Below are 19,437 nucleotides of genomic sequence, written 5' to 3'. Positions count from 1 at the left end.
GGAAATCTTATTTGTGAGAGGTGATATCTTATGTGGATTATGTTACAAGTTTAATGCCGTTTAAATTGTTTCTGATAAAATATAGGGGCCACTGAGGGGCTCAGTCAGTTAAGCATCTGGCTCTTGATTTCGGCTCGCATCATGATCTCTGGGTTCGTGAGATCAAGCCCCACATTGGGCTCTGCGCTGACAGTGTGGAGCCTGCTTGGGATTTTCTCTCTCCCTCTCTCACTGCTCCTCTCCAGTACACACCTGTGTGCTTTCTCTCTCTTTGTCAAAACAAATAAACATTCAAAAAAATTTGTAGGCACAATATATAAAATTTGGCCAAATACAAGAAATGAACCCAGTGTTACTAATAAAACCACTGCCAAGCCTTTGTTGTAATCTCTATGTATAATTTTATGTAATTATAATTAAAGTGGTTAAAGTTAAACATTCTTTCTTATAATATGTCATAACTAAGTATAAAATTTATTTCCATGAGTCTAATTTTAAGTGAGTCTGTAATGCTCAATTGAAGATAGATCTATTTTTACTTAATTGTTCCCATTTTATTGGGTATTTTCTTTTTTTGTTTTGGTTGAATAAATCTGTGAAAAAAAATTTTTTAATGTTAGCAGTTTGGGAGCACTTGGGTCGCTCAGTCACTTAAGTGTCTGACTTCAGCTCAGGTCAAGATCTCATGGTTTGATTTTGAACCCCGTATCAGGCTCTATGTTGACAGTGCGGAGCCTGCTTGGGATTCTCTTTCTCTCCCTCTCCCTCTCTTTACCCCTCCCCTACTCACGTACTCTCTAAAAATAAATAAACTTAAAAAAAATGTTAGCAGTTTTTTTATGGCCAGGTGAAGTAAACTGGGGAGAAGAAATGCCACGATGATTTTATGACGAATGAATTGTAATGTAGATGTTTTCTAGCAGAGGGAGCTAAGAACAAAGAGCAGCAGCAAACTAGGTGGTGTATAGGTTTGAAGATACAAGGAATTCATTATTCTAAAAGTGTCGTGTTGTCCAGGTGAGAAAGTGGCAGAGTTCTTAAGTTAACCACTGACTTGAAAAAGTTCACGAAGCTGAATTTTAAACCTTATGCATCTAGATTGGAACCTTCTGTTGTAGCCATGTCAAATTACCACAAGTTTAGTAGATTAAAACAATACTCATTTACTGTCATACAGTTGTATAGATTGGAAATCCTACATGTGTCTCATTGAACTAAAATCAAGATGTCAGCAAGGCTCCGGTCCTTACTGGAGGCTCTGGGGAAGAATATGCTTCCTTCCGAGGTTCCCGTTTCTTTGTGGGCTGTCACCCAGGGTCCTGTCTTTGCCCGTAGAGGCTGCCCACATTCCTTAGGCTGTGTAGGAGCTCCTGGAGGTCTCTTTCTGGTGCTTGCATGTGGATTTTAACGCAGAGCCAGCAACCACTCATCAAGCCCTTCTTATGCCTTCAGACCTCTCTAATGTCTTCTGCATCTTTCTGCTTCTATCCTGAGAAAGTTTTCTGCTTTTACCACCTCATGTGATTAGATTGGCCTACATAAATACGCAGGATAGTCTCCCCATCTCAAGGTCCTTAACCTAAATTTCATCTGTACGGTCTCTTTTGCCATGTAACCTAACATATTCATGGGTTCCCAGGATTAGAGTGTGAACATCTTTGGAAGGGCATTGATTTGCCTGTTACAATGAGGAAGTTGTTTAGGGGGTTGAAAACAGCTTTTGCATCACCTTTCATCAGTTGTACAAGTAAGCCACCACTCTTAATATATATAGAATACTAAATTTCCCTGGGGTTTTTTAGATAGGTTAATTCACTTTGCTAGCTTAACATGTTTTAAAGTTAACAAATGATTTACAGAAACATGAATATACGTAAAATAAAAATATATTTATGGAAACATAAATTAATTACTGATTTTCTTTTTAAGGATATAGAAAGAAAATAGGAAAATCTTTCCTGTCTTTGACTGGCTATGTAGTCATGCCAAATATGTACCTTTGTAAATATTAGACTTTGTAATCAGGTTGTGCATAGTGGCTGTGACTTGCAGAGGAACTTTGGTGTGAGAGCTGTTTGGTAATAAATGGTTATAAACCTTTTAGCATTCTAGGAGTTTTATTATCATTTATTTAACATATTTTAAGGGAAATATTTTAAGGGAAAGTCTACTCAGCGCAAGACATGGTGCTCAGTTCTAGGGATACATAATTGCATCTGCTCTTATAGGGCTTAATCTTGATCAGAAAATAAAGAATTTTAACTAAAGTAATTACACTAAATCATAATGACTGTTAGCATTGTAGAGGTACATGATTCCATGGGAGTACACAGTGTCATGGAAACACTGAAGCCTTGCGTAGTATTCTTGTAGCTTATCTGTAACTAGAGGTTTAGGTTTCTGTTAGCCTTCTTACTCCAAAGTTTTCTTAGGGATTTCTGGATTGTGGAAGCTGGTAGTCTTCCTGAGAAGCAAAATTTATGATTGCTTATGCTTTTCAAGTAGTTTTATTATCTACATTTATTAAGTTTCCTATTCACTTAGTGGGTGATTATTTAAATTTAAAGATTATTTATTTTTGTTTTCAGAGAGAGAGCTCACCTGTGCAAGTGGGGAGGGGCAGAGAGAGAGAGGGAGAGAGAATCCCAAGCAGTCTCCATGCTGTCAATGTGAAGCCTGACATGGGGCTCGACAGGAACCATGAGATCAGGACCTGAGCCCAAATCAAGAGTTGGACACTTAAGCTACTGAGCCACCCAGGCACCCCTTGCTTAGTGGGTTTCTTTAAAACATTGATTGTCCTCTAGTTAAGTAATAAAGAAAATTAGTTATTTTATACTGTGTTAGGCATAAAGTGCTAACAAAGTATAAAATAATGATGATGCTATATGAAATAGCTTTCTTAAAAAGTCTGAAAAAGCATTGTGGTCGTACCTGTAATACATTAGCAGCTAACAACTAATTTGTTAGGTGCTGATGGAAGTGTTCTGTGCTGTTCCATCCAGTTTTGTTTATAAAACAAAATTTGATAAACTGAGCTGAGGGCAGACAGACTACTGATACTGAGACTCACCAAAGGTTTAATACCCTTTCAGTTGTTTACAACTACTACTGAGAAAGTAATTATATAAAAGATAATACAAAGTGAATTTAAAAAGCCTATTTTTAATTGAGCTACCTTGGTCCTTGACATATTGCTCACAGACAGTCTAAAGGAGGCTACTAAGGACATCCACCAAAGGAGTCTAACAGTGTGTCTTCTCAGATCTTGAGAGGTCTGCCCCTAACCACCCGAATTAAAGCACACCCCTCCATTGCTTTATGATATACCTTATTCCTTTTTCTTCACAGAAATATCACTAGCTGGTGTTTTGTTTGTTTGTTTGTTCATTTGTTTGTTCATTTTGTTTTGTTCATTTGTCTGCAGCATAAGCTCCATGAGAACAAGAAATAATGTTCACCTTGTTTACTGCTATCCTTCTGTTACTTTCAACAGTGGCTGGCAAAATAAGACCTCAGTAAACCCTTGAATGAGTGAATGAATGGGAAAAAACACTTTCAGGTTTTAAAATTTTACTCTCATTTAGTTTTTTAAAGCTACTGTTAAAGAATTCAATGAAATAAATTTTAAAGAACTTACTGGCTTTGTTCAGTGATTCGTGGTTCATGAATCAGGCAGCATCCAATGTAACAGATACAAATGAGCTCCTAGGAACTGTACAGAATGAAAGACCTTTATAGGCAGAAGGGAGTAGGAACAAGGAAATTATACTAGATAAATGAGGCTTGGTTGTTGCAAAGTCACTTTTCTTTAGGGCTTGGCAGGGGTCTGTTGGGTAGATTACCTAACTGGTGCTGATTAGGTGATTCCTGATTGACTGGTTTAAGATTCCATTTCTGGGAGAACTGAAACTGTACTTAAGTCTTAGTGTAAGTGACTCCATTTTGGGCCTCTTGTCTTGTTTTTAACACTACTAAGTGTTGAGACTGAATGAGATAGTAGTTTGGATAGAAAGCTGGTGGCTTTTCTCTCATTTCTAAGTAAAAATTCTGATACTCTACCTTTGCAGAAATTCAGTCCTGGTTTTGTTGTTTGGGAATTTGGGATTCTTTCATAAATCAGGAACTAATCATGGAGGACTGAGAGTGCTTTCTGTTCCTCAATGTGACCTCAGAAGAGAGATCCCTTTTTTCTCCCCATTGAATTCGGATTTTGAAAATGCTCATTTAAAAAGTGAAACAAAAAAGCCTGTTATGTTCCTTGCTGTTTTTATCTATGAAATGACAGCTTTAAACATTATGACCATCATTAATGGCTGTTCAAAACCAAAGGAGTCTATAGGGAAAGTGTGTGACTTCTGGACTGTCACTTTAAGTCCTCATTAGCTGTTGCCTTTATCTTGTCTTTGTCCACTTTCCCCCAGAAACCCCAAAACATTGTGTCCCTGATTCTCTGCTGTTATTAGGGAAAGATGTGAGAGGTAATCCTAGAGTTACATAAATTTGTGATAGCCAATCTCAGAAGCATTCTACACTCTAACTATTTGTGGGGGAATGGAAAGATGTCCATCAATTTAATGTATTAATTCTGCTGGATGTTTGATCTTTACTCCATGGTCCCCCCATCCCTCTGTATTTCATTATCACTCTCTCAGGCAGCTTTTCTTTATTGTAATCATTTGACTACTCTAAGTCAGATCCAATTCAGAACAGCCTCTCTTTATGGGATTATTATACTACCAGAATATACACTAAGAATGTAAAGGAATATGAAAAATTTACTTAGGAAAATAGAGATATTTGTTTGGGGCTTTATTTTTTTTTAACATTTTTATTTATTTTTGAGAGAAAGAGCACATGAGCCAGGTAGGGCCAGAGAGAGAGAGAGAGAGAGAGAGAGAGAGAGAGACAGAGGACCCAAAGCAGGCTCCCCACTGACAGCAGTGAGCCCCATGCAGGGCTTGAATTCATGATTGTGAGATCATGACCTGAGCTGAAGTTGGACACTCAACCGACTGAGCCACCCAGGTGCCCCTGTTGGGGGCTTTAAGTGTGTATATTGAAAATACCTATGTAAGGCTATAGTTTGTATCTTATAAGGATGTATGTGTTTTGCTTTTTAAATCAGTTTTATTGAGGTATAATTTATACACAATGAAATGCACTCATTTTAATGGAATAGTTTAATGACTTTTGACTTTTGTAAAGTAGAGGTGTTTTTGATACAGAAATGAGATGCAGCTTTCATCTCTCTTACAGTTCATTGGATTATTGCAGATTAGAAATTGGAATAAATAGGAAAATATGGAAAGATGCGGCCAACCTAATTAAAGTAGAAGTTGTGCCATTTATGGTTCTTACCCGATGTGACAACCCATATGGTCCTGATATTTATTGGATATGTGAGTCTCCTAGAATCATACAATTTCTCTCAGTTGTAGAGAAATATAGATCATTCCACTGTGTATTGTCTGCTGGTAGTTTTTTGGGGAGTTTTTTAAGTGCAAAATTTGAGTAAACCTCATGCTTGTGGAAAAATCATTTACATTCAATTTATAACAGAATGTTATTGATTGTGTTCTCATTTGGAATAACTGCAGGGAAAATCACCTGGGCTAACAGGAGTTGGATACCATTTACTAGGGACCTAGCTTGTAAAAAGAAACTCATTTCAATTTCTATGGTGACAGCTGTTGAGTGAATTTTCCTGTGATACCCTTCACAGCAGGAAATGATATATTGTAACTTCATCTTCCTTGATATCTTACCCACCCAACAAATCCAAACCGCAGGGACTGTGCTCTCTAAATGTCTGAATAGCCTGGCTTATGTGGGTAGACTATTTTTTTTCAACGTCCAAAGTGGGTAAAATTGTGATTGCAAAAGTGGATATATGGGTGATACACAAAACCTTTGTTTCCTCTTCCTGAAATTGTTTTTCCATTTGTGCCATGATCGCACCTGGCTTTATGTGAAAAGGTTGTATTGGAACTTGGTATATTTTTATAGAATGATGTAGAAGAATATAGTTCATTTTGAAAGATGTATTAGATTACTTTTTAATGGTTCAAATAAATATGTTTCCTTGATAGAGACATCAGTTTTGATTACTTGTGGTGCATTCTTCACTGCTTTTTTATTTTATACCAGTTTTTAAGATATGATAAACTGTAGGCTGCCGGATAGAAGTAAATAGTGTTAACCTCTTCAGGTTCAAGAGGACTGGGAAATGCTTAACAAAGAAAGGAAATATTTTTTATATGCTGCTATTTTATGACCCTCAGAATCTGTTGACAGGGAGGGAGGGCAGAGAGACATTTCCGAGGATGGGAGAGGAATTCTCTCCAGTCTGGCCCAGGGTTTTCCTGTCATCCTATTCATATCCCACCTAGCATGCATGTCTTCTTACAAATGAGAGAATGGACAGTTGTCATTAGGTGTTGAAGTGAGCCAGGCAGCCCCCCAAACTCCCAGATAGAAATGTGTCACAGCTTTGTTTTTTCCCAAGGAAACCTTTCATGCTCCTTCCAAGCTAATCAGGATTCAAGATTGCTTTCCTAATACTATAGGTGGCAACCTGTGGCTAAAATTTAAAAACTTGATTCCCAAGTAAAATGTGAAAGCAAGCATATTTGCAGTAGACTTGAGGCACTTCCTTTAGTGGACCCAATTGCAGTTTATATTTTGCTAATGACCTGCAGAGATGAGTCTTAACTTTGAAGTCAAGGTGAGTCAGTTGGCTATTATATAGGTGTGCCTAGTCCTCAAGAGAATCATTTGATTGCCTAATGTCATTATATCCTCCTCACTCTGTAACAGTCCTGTCCAGTGAAAACATGATTGCCCCAGGAAACAAATGTGAGCTTCATAGATAATTTTAAATTACTTAAGTGAAATTAACTTTAATAATACCTTGTTTAACTCATACCCAAAATATCATTTCAACATGTAATTATATGAAAAAAAGTTGAGTGAAATGTTTTACAGTAATTTTTTCATACTAAGTCTTTGAAACCCAGTGTATACTTTACATGTATTGAACATCTTAATTTAGACTAAGCTGCATTTCAAGTGCTCAGTAGTCACATTTGGTAAATGGCTACTATACTGGACAGTGTTGTAGCTCTACAAGACTGGATTCCATTGAAATGTCCAGTGTTTGACGTTGAATTTTTACACTTTGTAAACTTCCTAAGAGTGTTAGCTTAGACAAAACTTTCCAGATCATGAGATTATTCAGAGACATCTAAATTATTCCACTTGCAAACTAAATATTTTATGTGATAGTATAAAGAAGGTAGGAAAGAAACATTTACTAATATTTAAGAGATGAAGCTGGTGAATTTTAGGAATAGAGAAAATCAATAACCAAAATGTTTAAATGCAATAAATTTAAGCCTGGATGTTCGTGATGATAATGATAACAATTTGAGTGAAAAATGCGATAAACTCTTTGACAGATATCTCATTTGATCCTCACAATAGCCCTTTGAGGAAGGTACTTTTGTCATCCCTTTTATGATGTCTGTTTCCCAGTGAGGAAGCAAAGAATAAATAAAAGGTGTTTACAAAGTCGCACAGATAGTGAGTGTATGCAAACCCATGACTAGTGGATTCTGAAATCTGTCATCTTCATCACTCTACTTTGCTTACTCCCTTATTATTCTGTTCTGCCCACGTGTTTGCCTTGGGCAAACTGGACTTGGAAAATGTATGCAAATGCAGGGAGGGGGGCTGCAGAGAATTCCTGAAGTGTTATAACTATTCCATGACTCCTTGTTTATTCCATCACATTTTCATATAGTCAGAAAGGGAGAAAATGACTGGAGAAGTGATCACCTGTGAAAAGCTGACTTTTGACCTCTCATTTTGTCCATTTTGCCCTGTGGCATTTATGTCACAGTAGCAGAGCTCTTGAATCCACTCTTGGAGCCAAAGGTGCAATGATCCCTCTTCTGCTAACGATAAGCACCACAGCATGAAAAGACCATTTTTTTTTTTGCTTAACCAGCTAATCTTGCAGTGGAGACTCACAGATTCACTTTCATATAATTTCTTCATTTTGTTTCCAGTGCTCAGTTTCAACACTCAAAAACAGTTCCCTGTTGAGTACCTAAGTGCTCATATTGATATTTGTGGTATATTGAACAGGACTTAAATTTCTCATTTTTACAAAGACTAGGAGTAGATCTGCCTTTCACCTATGATTCACAGATCCAATGTGTGCAGATTTATCTTTATGTATATCCACTGTATTTTTTATTCTGTAAAGTAGATGTTGTGTGGTAGTGTTTGGGGGAAAACTCCAGTTCTGTGTTGATATAATTAAATATACCTTCCTGTCTCATTTGTCCCTCCACCACCCCACCCTTGAATGGTTCATTTTGAGTTCAGTTAGGATCATTTTAAGTTTGGTTACATAGATATGTATTCTGGATATTTTGAAAGTCTTTTCAACCTTTCAGGTTTTAATTCATTTGAAACTGTTAGCTTTATAATTTTCTATTTACTGTGATTTTTAGCTATATTGGAAAACTGTGCTTACCTCTTACTGTTTAATGAGCAAGGAAATAGGGGAGGAGAAAGTTCCTCAAATGTGACTGAGTTTTAATTAAGTTGCGTGTAAGTTTATTGAACAAATGATACAGTAATAAAATGCTTTTTTATTTTGTATGCTATTCTCTTATTGTAGAGTTTAGATAATTTAGCACCATCGCCTCAAAACAAAACAAAAAAATACGGACAGTCACTGAATTACTTCAGTGTAATCAAAGGATTTCTTGTATACAATCATAAAATTCTCTTTTCTTAGAAAATACTTAATTTGCATATATTTAGTTCTTTTTCTTTTTTTAAGCTGATTAATTTATTTTGAGAGAGAGCGAGCGCGCACAGGACAGGGACAGAGAGAGAGAAGAGAGTGAGAGAATCCCAAGCAGGCCCCCTGCTGACATTGTGGAGCCTGACTTGAGGGCTTGACTTCATAAACCAGGAGGTCATGACCTGAACTGAAATCAAGAGTCAGACACTTAACCTACTGAGCCACTCAGGCATCTTGACTCTTTAAGTATGTTTAGGTGTTTAAAGGTTTAAACTTGACAAAACCTCAAATTTTCATTAAGATGGTGACTTAGCACTATGTAATTGGAAAAGGAGATAGGATTTAAAGTTTGCTTTTAATTTTAATGGTTTTTGTTTAGAGACGCACTATAGGACCTATCTACCCAATTTCAGTTTGTTTTACCCCCCCCCTCCTTTGCCTCTCCTTGTCTTTTCCACTACATAACCCAACTTCTTCATCTGTAAAGAAATTGATTTAGAAATTTCCATGGTGGGGCGGGCACCTGGGTGGCTCAGTCGGTTAGGCATCCGACTTTGGCTCAGGTCATGGTCTCCTGGTTGGTGAGTTCGAGCCCCTCATCGGGCTCTATGCTGACAGCTCAGAACCTGGAGCCTGCTTCAGATTCGTGTCTCCACCTCTCTCCGCCCCTCCCATGCTCATGCTCTGTCTCTTTCTGTCTTTCAATAATAAATAAATGCTTAAAAAAAAATTTTTTTTTAAAGAAATTTCAATGGCTTGGGGCCCCTGGGTGGCTCAGTTGGTTGAATGACCAACTTCGGCTCAGGTCATGATCTCACAGTTTGAGAGTTCGAGCCCAGAGTCAGGTTCTGTGCTAACAGCTCAGTGCCTGGAGCCTGCTTCAGATTCAGTGTCTCCCTCACTCCCTGCCCCTCCCCCGCTTGCACTTCTCTCTCTCTCTCTCTCTCTCTCTCTCTCTCTCAAAAATAAACATTAAAAAAAAGATTTCCGTGGCTTTGCTTATCTCTTTGTGCTTGTCCCTCTGATAATGTGCCCACCCTCCAGATCCTGAGAAAGACTTTCTTATTAGCCCAGAATCCCACCTCCTTATCACATAGTTACTTTTAAACCCCTCCAGTAACCTTGTTAAATTCCTATGACATCACTTACTTTTATGAACCTGGTTAAAATTTAAGAATATTTTAATGCATATGCATGCAGTTGGTAAACTGCATGCAAATGATGAGTACTAAAATAACCAGGACTTTGCCTTTTCTGTGGTCATGACATCCTAGTTCTAAACCTCTGAGCTCAGATTATTTTCTGACTATAATCTCCTGCTCTTCTGCTTACTCTGCAGTTCCTGATTCTTGCTGAGTGTCCTCCTCTTATCTCATCCTTCTGTACTAGGCTTCAGGTCTGTGTTTCCAACACATATCACTCTGTTCAGTGCCATTTCTTTGCTCAAGAAGCTTTAATGCTGCACATTGGTTATTTCTCCTCACACCCTTCTTTTAAAGAGACCTGTTTTCTGTGGACTCCAGGAGCGTTTGTTTTGAGCATTGTTGTGGCACTCCCCACACTGTGTTTTCTGAATTGTTTCTGGATCCTTCATTACTTTTTGACTCTTCCATGGTCACAGAGATGCTTAAGGAGTGATTGAGTGGCTAAAGGGACTCTTGAAAGTTTTGGGGGATTTTGTTTGCTTTGTGTTTTTGTTTTGTTTTGTTTTCAGTAATTAGAATCTGTTATATCCTGATGAGGACAACAGCTGGGATGTGGGAGAAGTTTGTTAGAGAGTCTGACAGTCTAATGACATTAAAAAAATTAAGCTTTGTCCTTGGGCTTTATGCATTTACATGGTTCTGCTGGGGAGTGAAATTATTTATGATTCAGGTACATTGTACTTAACTGTTATATTTTCGCAACTGTGCTATATCCTTATACAACTGGATGTGTTCAGATACGATTCTAATGTAATTGAATACTCACTGAATCACATCTTTATATTTTCACTACTTTTCTGGCTCTTTGGCAAGTTGAGAAAACTGTAACATTTCACCCTTTGTGTCTTTCATTTGCTACTATAGCAAGTAAGAGATAACGTATGCATGGAAGATGCACCTAAATAAATCACTGTAATTCCTAATCCCTTACCACCAAACATTAAGTCAAACCTTGATTTTTCAAGATTCTGTGATCAAAAGTTCCTCTTCATATTTCACAAAATAGTTATTAGTGACATAATTTGAATTTTGTGGCCCATTAACATGCTTTGGTTTGCTGTATTGAAAAAAGGGTATTTGTGGTACATCTTAATTTATTCTCTAATGAAAGCTTAGAGGCCGGAAAGCTTAGAAGCTTAGAAGTTACCTACTTAATCTCCTTTGTTGAAAATTGTACATAAGTGACAGTGTTTCTCAAAATAAAACTGATTATTTAAAATAGAAAACAGTATTTTCTGGTGAGTTTGCGTGCACACATGTGTGAATGTGTGTGTGTATCTTGAACCAATTTTTTGTTGTTAAAATTTACTATTTCTGTGTTTCCCCAATACAGCGATTTAAAAAATGTTCATAAAATTGATCTGTTTTTTTAAATCGTGAAAATAAGAATGTATCTTGACAGTCCATTTTTTATATTTTTGTTTGTTAGTGTAGCAGCTGCTTTCACTTGGAAGCAGGATGATACAAAGCTGACATGGGCTTTGAATGTGGTACAGAGTGCCTCACCTTTCCTGGGTCCCTGCTATGAATCTCAGTTAGTTACATCCCTTGGCACTTCCAAGTAAAAGCCAAAGAGCCAGTTTCATGTGAATTGTTTCTTAAGGATTTTTATCCATTTATGGTGGCATTATTTGTTTCTTTTTCTTCTTTCATTGCCTTCCTTTTTCCATCGAGTGCCACCACTTTTCTTCAGCCTCTCACCTTTTCTGCCTGTAATATTTCAGTGTTCTTCCAACTGATTTTCTGTTGCCCGGGCACTGCCCTTTTTAGTTCTTTCTCCACATTGCTTTCTTTCTCAAGTATAAACATTTATGTGAATTCTAGCCTAAAATCTTTTCATAGTTTTTTATTGCCTACATAGCGTTGGGTGCAGCACTTCTTGTGATTTGCCTTTTTTGTACTGTATCTGAAAATTCCTGCCACCTCCGTTTCATCCATCCATTACTGGTTCAAACATGTATTAAATAGCCATATGTACCGACTCCCTAACCAAGATATAAGTTACCCCTTCTGATCATGAATGAGTAGAGGAGAAATCTCATTCCTAATTCTGGTGCTTAACATCTTCATTTGTGTCATTTTCCTCCCATGGGTTTCATGCTTGCCCTTATGGGGTTGGCTGGTGGCCACCTTTCTGTCTATTGATAATATTTTTAGAAGTAGGATGTCTCTATACAGTTTCCTTATATTCTGCCTGTGGTTATTTATACTCATTAGTCTTTACATTAATCATTGCTACCAGTCTCTTTTGTTTCCCCCTTGAAATTTAGCTCTTTTGCATAGCCCATTAAACTGTGGAGGATCAAGTATTTTATAGTGCCATTCAGGCAAGAGTGTCCTCTTAAATATCTTCTCTTTGTATTTAGTGTACTGCAATAATCTGGGCTGAGAAAAACTTCTTTGTGGGGTAGTATATCATTTGGTTCTGGATACTCACTAAGTAGTCATGTTTGTGCATCATTTTACCATTTATAGAGGACATTTGTATTTGTTAATCTTTTAAATCTAAATAGTCCTTTTTAAAAAATGTTTATTTTGAGAGAAAGAGAGTGCAAGCAAGGGAGGGGCAGAGAGGGAGAGAGAATCCTAAGCAAGCTCTATGCTCAGCATGGAGCCCAACATAGGGCTCGATCTCACAACGGTGAAATCATGACCTGAGCCGAAATCAAGAGTCAGACACTTAATCAATTACGCCACCCAGGAACCCTAAACAGTATTTGTAGACTGAAAAGCTGAAGCTTGTAAAGGTCAACAGTGTCCCAGTACCTCCTAGCGGGTTGATGGCTCCTCTGTAGGATCATGCTGCCTCCTTTCCCATCCTGTCTTTTTGTGCTTAGTGGTCAAGACTGCAGTTTCTTTGTGTACTAAAATACAATTTACCGATTTTAATTAGCACTTTGAATATATCATTTCATTTCTCCAGTATTTCTGTTAGACAAGCCTGGCATTATTAATTCCGTTTACAAATGAGGATAGTGCAAATCAGGGCAGTTAAATGACTTGCCCCAGTTTGCCAAACTAATGATTAAAAAACAAGAACATATCTCTAGATTCTAGCCTACTGCTATTTCCGTTGCCTCATGCTGCCTCTTTGCTCTACTGTAATATAAGTTGGAAAGTGAAATAGGTTTTTATTTGGGGGATTTCACTGAAACAACTCTCCGTTATACTGTATATTAAAATGTGAAATATTAAAATTAAATGACTACTATTGGCTTAATTTAGCATGAGTTTTGTATGCCATGCTACTACTATGATAAACAGAATGGTTAGAATCCAATGATACATTAATTGTCCAAAATATGTTACTGAAAGGAGAAATAATACCACAGGCAAGAAAATGTGTTTTAGAGATTGGGATCATCCTGTACTACTCATTGGCATTCTGCTCCTGCTCTCAGATTAATTCTGAAATCATTCTTAGCTTATGGAGGCAGAACTCTCGGGATGGGAAATCTACATTTGGAACAGTCTCCTAGGCAGTGGCTGCAGCATCCCAAGATATACTCTGGTTTTGCTTCATAATTCATACCCATTGTTTAATCAGCAGATGGATTGATTGCAAGGATAATAGCCTTTCTACAGAGCATCTCGAGTGTGTGTGTTGTTTAGCAGCAAGAGTCTATACTGAGCAGGTATTAGGTAGAGAGTCTGGAATTCTTTAGGATTGTAGTGCTACTTTACTCCAGAATTTTTCTTTAGTTGTGGAGTCTGCATAAACCTTGGTTTGACTGTGGGTTTCTGTGTAATCTCGCAGCTGTTGTTTGTTGTGTCATTTCTGAATGTCTGCATCTGAATCAGTGTTGGAGTTAGGCATTGTGTCAAGAAGCTGAAAATTTACGAAGTTAGATGGCTTTAGATGATATATACCATGTTGTTTCTTAATTTGTAAATAATGCAACAGGAAAATGAGAATACAGCAACGAAGAGGATGGTGTGGTATAGTCAAGAAACAGGGAATTGAGAAATAAAAGGTTGAATTCCCACTGCACTGTAAACTTGCCTTCTGATCTTACAAGTCTCTAGCTCCTCTGGCCCCCCATTTGTTAAATGTAAAGTTAAAACACTCTCAGGGTTGTGAGGATGTAATTAGAGGATATTGGGGTCCCTGGGTGGCTCAGTCGGTTGAGCGTTGGACTCTTGATTTCTGCTCACATCATGATCTCACAAAATAAATAAATAAAGTTAAAAAGAAAGTAAGGATGAAGGCACCTGGGTGCCTCAGTTGGTTGAGGTCTGACTTTGGTTCAGGTCATGATCTTAGGGTTTGTGAGGTCAAGCCCCATATTGGGCTCTCTGCTGTGAGCTGAGAGCCTGCTTCAGATCCTCTGTCCTCCTCTCTCTGCCCCTCCCCTGCTTGTGCTCACTCAAAAATAAATAAAACATTAAAAAAAACCAAGGGTGTAATTAGAAGATATAGATAAAGACTCTTTGCACATGTGCAAAGTGCTGTTCAGATGTTACTTGTTTTAATAAACAGTGGTTACCATATGTCAGGTCCTTAAAGAGAAGTGACTTCAGTTCAGACCTTCTATCAACCCTGCAAAGCAGGCATTACTATCTCCATTTGACAGATAAGGAACCTGGGGTATAGAGAGTCTGAGTAACTTGCTGAAGGACCCACACTAGTAAGTGATGGTTCCTTATTTAAGCTCCAGTTATCCCTTGCTCTGCTGCCCTGCTGTTAATAAGGGATCAATAGTAGAGACTTGAACTTTAACAATAAATTGCATTATGCTTCTAAGAAATGGAAATGACACTTTAGAAGTCAGGAGATCCAGATGGTCACTATATTTTTGTATTATTTTTGAGTAAGTTACTTAAATGTATTCTGTTAAATACTTTTAAAATACTTGGCTATGTTTCTGCCAACGTTTATATGTAAAATGTCTTATTGTGATTTTAATCTGTATCAGAATAAATTTCCTTTGAAATGATTAAAATATGTTGTAAAAATCCTATTTTAATATTTTCTTCTTTTTAATTTTAGTCATTCTTACACTGGTCAAGATTACAGTACACAGGGAAATGCTGGGAAGATTTCTTTGGATCAGATTGATTCGGTAAGCATCGCATCCTTCTAAACTTGGACCTTTGTCAATGAGGAAGCACAGATTTTCTTCAAAGATTATTCTGGGGTGAGGAGATGGGAGAGAATTTCATTTTATTGCTTGCCAACCATTTTTAAAGGGAGTCCCATGTGCTATACAGGTGAGTTTTTGTAATCATAGGAAAATCAAACTTAATCAGGAAATTATTTGCATTCTGATGAACAGAATTTAATCAGTTTTTCCAAAGGGGTATTCTTTTAGGTGATTATAGCCAAATGGTATTTGTATATTTATATTTAAATACCTTATACCTGCTGGCTTAGTCAGAACATGTGACTCTTGATCTTGGAATCATGAGTTCAAGCCCCATGTGGGGTATAGAGATTACTTAAATATATAAACTTTAAAATAGGGGCATCTTGGTGGCTCAGTCAGTTGAGCACTTCTTGATTTCGGCTCAGGTCATGGTATCCTGGTTCGTGAATTAGAGCCTGTGTGAGACTCTGCACTGACAGTGCGGAACCTGCTCGGATTCTCGCTCTCTGCCCCTCCCCAGCTCTCACTCTCTAAATAAATAAATAAATAAACAAATAAACATTAAAAAAACAAGGATGTAATTAGAGGATATAGGTAAGGACTCTTTGCACATGCAAAGTGCTATTCAGACATTCAGATGTTACTTGTTTTAAATAGTGATTACTTCCCATATGTCAGATTTTGGAACAGAAGTTACTTTAGTTCAAATCTCCTATCAACCCTGAAAAGCAAGCATTATTATCTCCATTTGAAAGATCGGAAACCTGGGGGATAGAGAGTCTGAGTAACTTGCTAAAGCACACACTATCTCTCTCTCTCTCTCTCTCTCTTCTCTCTCTCTCAATAAAGAAATAAACAAACTTAAAAAAGTTTAAAATACATTGAGTGAATTAATGAGTGAGTAAATGAATGCCCCACCCACCCACCTACCTACACACCAACCTTATACATTGAGAAAAAGAGAAATGGAAAATGCTAAGTTTGCTAGGGCTGCCATAACAAAATACTACAGACTGATGATGCCTTAAACAACAGAAATTTATCTTCTCACAGTTCTGGAGGCTAAAATTCTGAGATGAAGGTGTTGGCAAATTTGAGGCCTCTTTCCATGACTGTTAAGTGGCCACTTTCTCCCTGTGTTCTCACGTGGTCTTTCCAGTGTGCTTGTGCATCCCTGGTGTCTCTTCCTCTTCTTAGGACACCAGTCACATTGGATCAGGGTCCCACACGCATGACTTCATTTATATTAATTCCCTCTTTAAAGACCCCAGCTCCAAATACAATCACATTCTGAGGTCTTGGTGGTTAGGACTTCAACATATGAATTTTGGTAGGTTACAGTTGATTTCATTAACACTAAGTATAGGCTCCCATGCTTGTGTTGCTACTAGATTAATGGACAGCTCATTTCAACTTCACTTTGTGGTTCTGTTGTAGAATGAAAGAGTAGTATGCTTTACTATAATTTATAGAGTTTTTCTTTTTAATGCATTGTAGAATTTCTGCTCTACCCCAAAAAGGGAAACTAAACCAGCCATAAATAATCTTTATTTAGACAGTTACCAAATTATTTACAATAAATTAAAAATACATTGACATTTTAATGCTTGGAAATAAGAATAAGGTGAGTAGGGAGAGACCAGGAGTTTTTAGAGACCAGAATGAATAGGTTGTCTTCCTGTTTGGAAAAATTATAATCAAGTACTTGCAGTTAATATGTCTAGAAATAACATAAGGATTGCTCACTTTGTATAGTTGAATTGAAATTTGTTCTCAAGGATGCCCCATCCTTTACTTTCCTCAAACAGTTATTATCTCTAACACTTCCTCTGTGCCATATGATTTGTGTTTATACTATGTGAATGGTTAGAAGTTAATTCTATTCCTGATTCAATCAAGATGTTCTGCCGTTCACAAGCAACTGTGAACTTCACTGGATACTGTGGGAAGACATAGAAATATAATCATTAATTTACTGAATATATATTGAACCCATCAATTATGTACCAGCCACTGTGCTGTGGATACAGAGGTGAATAAAACAGAAAATTCCTCTACCTTCATGGACCTTACATGAGGGAGGTAGACAACATGTAAATAATAAATAATCAATATACTGATAAATTATCTTAAGTGCTATGATGATCATATCTGTGGGTCTATGCTTGAGACCCTGTGCTAAATTGATTAAGTGTATCTTTATCTGTACTTCTTCCTAACTATCTGTACTGCCTCGTCCTTATAACAGCATGTCATTATCACATCCCTTGATATTCTCAGTTTCTTCTTCAAATGTTTTCTTTAGATTTTTCTTCTCATTGAAATCTGGCTCTCTCAATGATGTTGTTTCTCCTGTGCCTCTTGGTCGGTTGGTCGGTCTGTCTGTGTCTCTCTCTCTCTCTCTCTCTCTCTCTCTCTCTGTCACACACACACACACACACACACACACACACACACACACCTTAATTTGGTATGAGATGTATCTTCCTTGGTCCATTTTACCATTTCCAAACCATTTCTCTGCCTTCCTGCCTTCCATTAGCAGAGCTATAGCTCCTTTAAAGCCCTGTAATCCCATTACAGTTCTCCTTGTTGCCTGCGTCCCTGTCTCCTGCTCTTGTTCACGGGTGACTGTAGCATGCTGTCATGGTCTCTTGCACTAGCATTACTCTTGTTACTCTTCTTGGCCTCTGCAACATCCATGTTGATAATTCATCCATGCTCTGGTCTTACAATTCCTTTGTCTGCTCATTATCCATAAGCATTTTTCTGTTCCATTGCTGCCAACCTAGACCGTATGTTTTTCATTTCCATTATTTGGATTACTTCCAGAGTATCTTCCTTGCTTCCGTATATAATCTGTTCACTACACAACAACCAGAGTTCTCTTTGCTTATCACATCATGTCAGTCTTCTGATCTGAACCCTCTATTGAGTTTCTATCACATCTAGACTAAAATCCAAACTTATAACTATGGCCTATAATGAATGCCATGTGTACTCATGATTCCAATTTCATCTTCTCCATTCTGTCCCATTCACACGTTTAGCCACTTGGACCTTATTGCTATCTCTGGAGCACACCATGTTCATTCCTTCTCAAGATCTTTGCTTTTGTTTCCTTTACTTAGAGCAGTATTCCTGGATCTTATTTGACTGGAATCCTGCTTAAAATAGGATCATAGCTGCAATGCCAACTCCTCAGAGAGGCTTTACTGGCCACCTAAAGTACTCCTTTCCTGTTCACACTTGATCCCATTAATCTCTTTTATTTTCAAGGCTTTTGGAATTAGATGTTACCTTTATGTCTGCATTCATTGTCTGTTCTCCCATTTGAATGTAAGTTCTTTGAGGACAGGGTATTTGACTTCTTTGTTCACTGCTAGTTCCCCAAGGCTGCACACAGAGTTGTGTTCAGTAGATATTTAGTGATCGAATGAGTAAACAGTGTTCAAGGAATTGTGCCAAAGGAAGCTGAAGTTGAACTGGGTCTTGACCAATGGCTTGGCTTTGGCTAGATGGCATGGGAAGTAGGAAGGGTTTTACCCCAGGCAGGGCCAGTGGAGTGACAAAAGTGAGAAGGAACATACAAAACATGACCATGTGATCATGGAATAACCCAACTGACTGGAGCAAAGGATTCATATTGGTATGGTAACACACTGGGCTTTTTTACCCTAGTTCCATGGCACTTGATTTATGCCCTTGTTAGAGCACCCATTATATGACTGATTTATGTGAGTTTTAGTTGTATAATAGTGACTGTTTCTTTTTATTTTGTGTAAGTGATTTAAAGGGGAAAATTACATTGTATTCATTTTCTTGTTTCCCAAGCCACCTAATACCTATTTGTTCTGTTGCACGTAATTGAAAAGTAGCTGGTTACAGACATTGACAGAACCTTGAATGTTCATACTAAGGAGGTTAAATACTCATTGGTGTTTTTGGATTAGAAAAATGTTTAAGAAAAATAATTTGGTTAATAGTATGAAGATACAAGAAGGAACACATGAAAACAGTATACCTGACAAGGGAGGATAGAGGCCTGGCTGGACTAGGTTGGGGATGGAAGAATTTCAAAGTTGTTAAGATGAGAGGATAAAGAAACTGGATGGTCGCTAGAGGGAGCAGCAAAGGCAAACACAGTGATACCTGCTTCTGCTTTGGGAGAGTTGAACTTCCGAAAAAATATGTGAGGGCGTGAGAATTAAGTCTTGGGAGAAGGATATTGAGGAAGTCAAAGAGAATGCAATTGAAACCATAAATGAAAAAGGTTTTCTTTTTGTTAAAGTTTATTTATTAGAGAGAGAGAGAGAGAGAGAGG

At 37.6% G+C, this 19,437-nt stretch overlaps 1 protein-coding gene across 3 annotated transcripts in view; it reads left to right on the top strand.

The window, feature by feature from the left end:
* The window catches only part of PRIM2 (DNA primase subunit 2), a 336,405-nt gene that overhangs the window by 181,314 nt on the left and 135,654 nt on the right, over window positions 1-19,437 (top strand). For all 3 annotated transcript variants that reach the window (XM_053222625.1, XM_015070154.3, XM_053222626.1), the window contains exon 9: window positions 15,017-15,089. In XM_053222625.1, coding sequence (XP_053078600.1) covers window positions 15,017-15,089 — 73 coding nt within the window. The remainder of the gene's footprint in view (window positions 1-15,016; window positions 15,090-19,437) is intronic.

The sequence above is a fragment of the Acinonyx jubatus genome, chromosome B2, assembly GCF_027475565.1.
Source record: "Acinonyx jubatus isolate Ajub_Pintada_27869175 chromosome B2, VMU_Ajub_asm_v1.0, whole genome shotgun sequence".
Classification (NCBI taxonomy): domain Eukaryota; kingdom Metazoa; phylum Chordata; class Mammalia; order Carnivora; family Felidae; genus Acinonyx; species Acinonyx jubatus.
The sequence above is the reverse complement of the archived record's forward strand: the minus strand, read 5'-3'. Positions and strand labels throughout refer to the sequence as shown.